The sequence below is a fragment of the Acanthisitta chloris genome, unplaced genomic scaffold (assembly GCF_000695815.1).
Source record: "Acanthisitta chloris isolate BGI_N310 unplaced genomic scaffold, ASM69581v1 scaffold39936, whole genome shotgun sequence".
In the NCBI taxonomy this organism is placed as follows: domain Eukaryota; kingdom Metazoa; phylum Chordata; class Aves; order Passeriformes; family Acanthisittidae; genus Acanthisitta; species Acanthisitta chloris.
The window spans coordinates 4,029-11,646 of NW_008680485.1; the positions used below are offsets into that span (position 1 = coordinate 4,029).

At 51.7% G+C, this 7,618-nt stretch overlaps 1 protein-coding gene across 1 annotated transcript in view; it reads right to left on the reverse strand.

The window, feature by feature from the left end:
• Window positions 1-1,663: 1,663 nt before the first annotated feature.
• The window catches only part of GMEB2 (glucocorticoid modulatory element binding protein 2), a gene marked incomplete at its 5' end in the record, with an annotated part of 7,741 nt that continues 1,786 nt past the window's right edge, over window positions 1,664-7,618 (reverse strand). The window contains 6 exons of the mRNA XM_009077713.1: window positions 1,664-2,322; window positions 2,510-2,632; window positions 3,147-3,284; window positions 3,829-3,900; window positions 5,570-5,727; window positions 6,932-7,035. Coding sequence (XP_009075961.1) covers window positions 1,664-2,322; window positions 2,510-2,632; window positions 3,147-3,284; window positions 3,829-3,900; window positions 5,570-5,727; window positions 6,932-7,035 — 1,254 coding nt within the window. The remainder of the gene's footprint in view (window positions 2,323-2,509; window positions 2,633-3,146; window positions 3,285-3,828; window positions 3,901-5,569; window positions 5,728-6,931; window positions 7,036-7,618) is intronic.

Genomic DNA, 7,618 nt, shown 5'->3' on the forward strand with positions numbered 1-7,618 from the left:
CCTTTATATTTCCTCAGCCTGACATGCTACTGCTGTCCCAAGTACAGAGATAACAAGAAGAAATTACTGTGTTATCTTACCAGCAGGCAGCTGGGAGGGAAAAGCCTCTGATAAGACAGGACTCCTCCTCATCAGCTGTGGCTGAGGCTCAGCCTCACCTGAAACGAAACAAAATCTATTGCCTCAGCGGAATAGATCACTTTTCCTCCAGATGACGTGTCAGAACTTTTCTAAGCACAGGTTGGGGACTGGTGGTTATCAGCACTGGGTGCAGCCAGTCGATGCCAGCCGTACCATGGACAACCAGACTTTGGAGCCAAGTTTCAGGCTCCTTGTAGGCACAGAGCCAGAGGGAGCCCAGAGAACATGTACGTTTCTATTTAATGAAGTATGTTCTTGTCCTGCCTTAGCCCCCCCTCTGCAACCCTGGATGTCCCACCCAGACACAGAAACACAGTAAACCAGCAAAATTCTTCCAAAAAAATATTTATTACCTCATTAAAGTTAGCTCATCTGCTGCCAGATCAAGTTTGGAGAAACCCCAATACTCCAAGCACCCAACTCCTTCCAGTTGGAGACAGTGAGAGCATTTCTGTGGCCACAGGACACACATGGGCCCTGGGATAGGACCTGGTGAGGGTCACAGCCAGTGGGGTGACCACAGGAGTCCTGGGGGGTCAACCACTCTGTTACAGAACAGCTGCTCCAGCCCCGCAGGGAGGGAACAGCAGTGCCTGGCTCCCGTGGGATGAGGCACCCAGCAGGATGCTGGAGACCTGGGACACCAGGGCCCCCCTCATAAGGAAGTGTGAGCTCCTCAGAGCACAGCTGTTCAGCTCAGCTCTGCACGTTTAGCAGTACGGCTCTGCCATGCAGAATGAGCTTCCCAGCCAGGGCTTTGCTTAAAAATCGCCGCGTTGGCTTAAAAAAAAAATCCCAAAGAATGGATTTTTTTGTGGTTTTTTTTGAGAAAACTAGAAAAAGAGACCCTAAATCCTCAGAAGTCACAGCTCTTCCCGGCCCTCTGGGTTTCTCTCTTCCCACTCCTTCCCCCAGCACACCTGGCAACTGCCATGACCAGTGTCACAACAGCTCCCACTTGTTTCTGCTACCCAAAGCCAGTGTCACACACAGAAACCAAACTCTCAGGGCCTGTGCCCGCTCTGCCAGCATCCCTCCTGGTGGTAATGACCACACACTCGATGGAATTCCTGCTCTTGGCATCCCCTGGGGATCAGGAGCAACCAGCTCCCCTCACGTCAGACCCCTCGGCAGCTTCACCTGCTCTTCCTTTCGCTATCACCTTCTCCCTGCTCCTGCCCACTTCTCCGATGGACACTGCTCTGGCTGCATCTGCTGAGAGGCCAGAGCAAGATAACTATTCCAAGAGAGCAGGGGAGGAAAGCTTTCATAAAAAAATAAACTCTTTTTAATTTCTCTCCTCCAAACAAGGCAGAGCATTTTTGCCTTTCCCTTCTCCAGGCATCCTTCCTCCCCCTCCTTCCCTCTGACCTGAACCTCCTTGCTCCCGACATGAGCTGCTCTGAGTCTTGTTAGCCTTGTGCCCCTCGTGACACTGCTCCTCATCCCGCAGCACAGCCAGAGAAGAGGCAGTTCCCCCCAGAGTGGCACGGCCAGCGTCCCTCCAGGCAAGTCCTCCCTCTCATTTCTGCTCCGCCTCGTCAGCCACTGCGGTCACCTCGATGGCGGCGGCAGCGTGCTCATCCCCGGTGGCCTCGGTGGCACTGGACGGGATGGTCACGACCGTGCTCCCACCTGGAGCCATTTGTGTCACATTCTGGATGGTCGTGCCGAGTCCTGGCAGTGTCAGGAGCTGGAAGGGGCTCACCACCTTCACCACTGTGCTGCCGTCCTGGACAGCGGCCGTGCTCAGCACCGTCAGGTTGGAAGCGTCCGGGTGGATCTCCACGGCGCCGGGGAAGGTGGAACCGGCGGAGGCCAGCACGGTGTACCCCCCCAGCAGGGGGGAGGCTGGGGAGCTGGCAGTGGCAGGCTGGGACGGGCTCTTCCCCAGCACTGAGGTCGGGAGGGCAGAAACCACTTTGCCGAGCGGGAGGTTGGCAAGCTGGGAGACTGGCAAAAAAAATGGCCCGCGGGGGGTGACAGCAAGCTGGGCTGGCTGGGACAGGACTTGGGAGGTGATGGCAGCCGGTCCGGAGGTGGCCCTGGTCAGCCGGGGACGTTTCAGAGGTGTGGGGACAGAGACAGGTGTGAGGGTCATCAGGACGTTGTTGAGATGCTGCGATTTGTTCTTCAGTTCCTTTGCTCGCTTGCGGTGCTCATCGCACTGCTGCTCCAGAGCTGGAGAGAGAAAAGGTCTGGCTCAGCCTCGACAAGCTTCCCAGGGACCATGGCAATATGCCTGGAGCCAGTCCCACTGCGTCTGGTTTAACACACACCAGCTTGAACACAAACCCACTTCCTTAGCCCAAAAGAAAAGGCACTGGCAGCAATGAGGAGTACCACAGGATATGTCCGGGGAGCATACCTGCCAAATCCCGTGCGTACTGCTCCCTCGAGCGATCCATCTGGCACTTGTGGCTGGCCAGGACCTTCTTGACCAGATCCAGCATACCAAAGTTCTGGACTACGTTGTTGAGTAAAACAGCATCTTAAAAACAAGACACAGATCTTTGAGGAAGTGAAACTCACTATGCAAACTATTTATGGCTTGGGAAAAGCCACATGACAGCAAACACATCCAGCTGAGACAGCCAAAATCTGCAGGAGGGTAATGCAAGAGGCTGGGGAAGAGGAGAAGGCAGAAGCCATGAGAAAGGGCAAGGGGTTACTAGCGTGTAAACAGTCCTCTCCTGCCTAGCAGGGGTGATAAGAAATCTGCTGGCACAGTAGCTGCTTGCTGCATCTTTATTCCAATGGCCTAAATTCCACCTCAGTTCCCAAGCCAAGCATTTGTCCAGACCCAGTCAGCAGAGAAGCCCCAGGCACAGGGAATGGGAGAACTGAGGACAGCGGAAGGGTTCCTGAGTGCAGCCAAGTGCCTGTCCAGGGAGCAGCCAGATACATCATAAAAAAAAAAATCCTTTATGCCCCTATGGTGCCATTCAGATATCCCTAAGGAGAAGAAAAATCCACAAGCCCCTCTTCCCTGTCCAAGTCCTTACCACCGAGCTGCAGCGGAGGATCTTGTGCTCGCTGCTGCAAACCCTTCATGGTCTCCACCAGCTCCTGCTGGAACTCGTTAATCACATCTTCCAGGAGACCTGTGTCCTTCAGACCACGCCAAAAAGCAAAGGTGTCATCTGGAGAAAGCAAGGGAGAACCTCAGAATCCTTGGAGGGGGTTTAATGGTAATGGAACACTGTGGGTTCCCTGTGGCTCTGCAAGGGTGCAGTCCTGCCAGGCTGAAGGTCAGGGGGCTGGGGGAAAGCCCACCCAGAGCATGTGCCCAAAGGAGGGGTGGCTGGGAAAGGACATGCTCTCCCATTCCTGTCCCACACAAACAAGGCACTGTTGCTACAGAGAAGCCCATTGCTCAGAGCACACCAAGGAGCAAGAATGATTTTATGACCTCTCTGATAGATTATTTTTTCCCCTAGAGCCACATGTGGCTGTGGCTTTGATATCTTAGTGCTTGGAAACAACTTCATCCCAAGGTGATGCTGCAGTCAGCCTGCACACTAGCGCTTCACTCGGAAAGCAGCGAAGGAATAATCCCTGACAAGGTTCGTGCAAGGCTGTTCTGGCAAGAGGGTCCTTCCTGCTTCTCACCCTCCTGCTGCTTCCCTCTTTCCCCACATCTCCTCCACCCAGCTGGGCTGAGCCCAGCAGGATCCCAAGCCATACCTCCGATGCTGGTGCTCCAATCGCTGGTGTCCTCACATGTTTCTATGGTTATTGTAGCTGGGGATCCATTCACTGCAACCAATAGCAAAAAAGAAAAGAAAGAAAATTCCCAAGTCCTGATTTTTCCCTGTATTTTCACAGGTTGTTTTGAGGGAAGCACTCCTTTGCTGCATTTCTGTGACTTCCTTTTATTGTACAGGATCACTTTTGTTTGAAAGCAGCTTTCAGTGCTGAACAGAGAGAGAGATGCCCAAGTGGTTGCCGTGCCATCTTATTTTTCCACATTGGAGTGCAATCCCCAGGGATTACTCCTGCAACCCTTGCAGCACAAGAACACATACATGAGAGCAACATTTCCCTCCCAAACACACTAGTACTGCTCAGGGCAAAAGACAAACAGATTTAGAGTCTGATTTTTGGCAGCCCTTTTTATCCAGCCACTGTTTGCCTGGGGGCTTCTGAAGCCTCAAAGGGGAGAGCAGCCCCTTGCTGTGCAGGGATGCAGGGGGGTCCCTCCCTCCCTCCAGCTCTGCCAAAGCTCAGTGGTTTTGTTACCATAGAGCCGGAGGAACCGGCGTCATTCAAGTCGTGCACACGAGCAGGATGGATGGGAATCTGGCCAGAGCCCCGCGGAGCTGTGCAGAGCCTTTGGAATGCTCAGCTGCTGCCATTAAATCCAATCACTCTGCTCCTTCACTCCACAGCCTTTGGGGCTCTGGTTATTCCAGCAGTGTGGGAAGTGTGTCCCATTGGTGAGCTGATGCCCATGTTTAATGGGAAGGCTTGGAACAGGCTGAACTGCATATTGGCATCAGCTTCTCCAGATTAATACCAGGCCATGGTGCAATTGATGCTCTGCAGAGCTGGCCAAGGGGCTCACTCTGTCCCATAGGCACTACCGGGAGCTCAGGGTGCGGGATGCTTTGGGGGCTGTTCTTAATGCTCAGAAGCAAAAGGAGTTAAGAAATAAAAAAGTACTTCAAAAGTAGAAAGCTTTCCAATAAAATAGTTGCCTGTAATTATAGGTCAAATTCATAAAACCAGAGAATGGCTTGGGTTGGAAGAGACCTCAAAGCTTATCTCATTCCAACCCCTCTGCTTCCACTAGACCAGGTTGTTCCAAGTCCCATCAAACCTGGCCTTGAACACTTCCAGGGATGAAGCAGCCACAGCTTCTCTGGGCAACCTCTGCCAGTGCCTCACCACCCTCACATGGAAGAATTTCTTCCCAATATCCAGTCTAAATCTACCCTCTTTCAGCTTAAAGCCATTAAGTTTAGGGCTCCAGCTATGTAACCACATCACTTAAATCTGACTTTAATGATCTGCATACACAAGTGCAGATAAAAAAATAATCTGATGGGTCCCTCAGTGTTCTTTAATCTTTCATCAGACCAACATGTTAAGTGAGCCTTAAATAAAACCCTCTAAATTATTCCAGAAGTCAGGTTAGAGATGGGAGGAGGAGGGACTCCTACCCCAGCACCCTGTGCAGCAGGAGAAGCTGAGCTCATCCCTACAGACATAGCCTGACCAGCAGTAAGGACAGAAGGGAACTTCTCTGAACAACAACTACTGCTTCCTGACAGATTAACCACAGTCTTCTGCTTCAGCTACTCAGTTTTGGGAAAGCCATGAGGCTGAAGCCAGCTCCAGCCAGAAGGGACATTAGTTACACAGTGTTCATGTGCTCTGATGCTTTGAAGCTCCTGCTCAGGGTGTGAGGAATGGCTGGACGTACCATCAGCAGAGGCAGGAGTCAGGGGGATGTACTCTGTGGACGTCTGGCTGGTCAAGGACACCCTGGCTCCAGTCAGGTCGATTTTGGTGCTTCGGCAGGTGTTGGAACAGACCTTTGTGTGCTGGTAGAAATCCAGCTCTCCTGAGTCCATGATCTTCCTGAAAGAGAGGGAGCAAGCACAAGGACAGGCACATCAGCAAGAGCCAAGAGCTCCAAAATGCAGCTCCCGACAGTCTTCACCCCAAACCTCTGAGTCCCAAAAAGCCAGAGAAGCAGAAAGAGGCAAGAGGAGCTCTTACTGGGACTGATGAACTTGTTTGTTCAGGGAGGAAGAGGAAGTAAAGGTCTGGTCCCATCAGCGTATTCCCCCCCCAAAGCTGCAGCTTTCAGCACAAGGGTGAGTCTCAGTTCAGGGTGAGACTGTAGGGAGCCTCTTCCTTCCCTTTTTGACTCTACCCCTCAAAAAGAGACAGGATGCAACCCTACTTATAAACTAAAATCAGGTCTCTCATCCTGAGCAAAAGAGGTGGCAACACTGGCACATGGGATCTCCCCAGCTCATTGTCTGCAAAGCATCCCCAGGTCTTACTGGTCAACAACCACGTGAGCTTCCCAAGATTTGCTCCATGGGCTGCTGGGCTTGCCTTCACACACTCCTCCTGAAGTTTTTTTTTCCCCCTCCCTGCCTTCCCAAAGCCTAAGCCTATTAGGCAAAATCTGTGTGGAGCAAAAGCTGCTTAGAAGGAATATGGGAGATGCCTGCATTGAAGCAAAAGAATACAGGGAAAGGCAATGTCACCCTGTGAAGAGAGCACAAAACCACTGACAAATTCCTGAGGAAAGAGGTGATGTTTTTTTATCCTGCCCAAAGGCAGAGACAGACTTTAATTAAATCACAGCCTCAGGAAGACCATGGAAGAATTGAATTACTGTAGTTAAGACTGGAGAAGAGAAATGCTTGCATAAAGAAGCACTTATTTAAAAGTGATGTCAAGCAGATGTGCTGCAGCCAGATGACCAGACTGATTCCATTTGGTGGGTCACTCTGAGAACCCACAGACAACACAGCCTGACCACCAGTGACCATTAAAATTTCCAGTGTCCTTATACCAGCTGGGAACTTGGTGTGGTTCAAGTCCTAAAAAGACCAGAGAAATACTTCTTGCCCCAAATTATTCCCTAGGCACAAGGACAGAGCCAAGCCATTGGACAGACCATATCTGGGGCCAGGCTATCATTAAGACTAATGCTTAGTGGTTCATTTGCTCCCTCAGCAGTGAAACAACCATGCCAAAGGCTCTGTTCCACCCCACCACTATCCCCCAGAAAGAAGCACCCGCAGATACAAAGGAGGAGACTAACCGGAGCATGATCCCGTTCATCCGGATTGCCCTCTTCCAGTCCTTCAGGGTCGACTTGCCTGCCAGGTGGACAAACTCCTTGGGGCTAATTAGGTGGTCATCAAACTGCAAAAGGCAGAGCCATAAATAGCACAAGGGTGCCCTGTGAGCAGCCACAGAGTCCAGCAGCACTTCCTGGTGCCCAGCAGTGAGGTGCAGCTGCACTGCAGCCTCCACGTGCTGTTTAAATACCATCACCAAAACAGATGGCTGACATGCACTTCCCCACCCCAGGGAACATTACCAGAGTTAAAAACATTAAAGTCAAATATTGCTGTCATGGATGGTTAGTTAACAGCTTCCCAAAGCCAAGGGACTGGGGGTGTGTGTGAGTTTGGAAATGCCCAGCCCAGGTAGGACAGCTGGGAAAAAATACTTGTAGCTTGTGCAAAATATTACCAGCAGTGAGCTGCTCACAAGTCCCAGTAACAGTGGACTTGGCAAAAGCTGGGCTGCACCAGTAACACGCAGGTCCAGGGACACATTATGCCCCAAGGGAGAGAGGGAAGAAGTTCATTTGGTCTTCAACCTCCTGCTCCCAAGCCCAATCATCGGTATCAGAGGAACCTCTGGCCTCTCTCTCAGCACACACCCAGTGCTACTGAAAACCAGCTTCAGGGAGCTGGAATGCACCATGCCAACTCTTTCC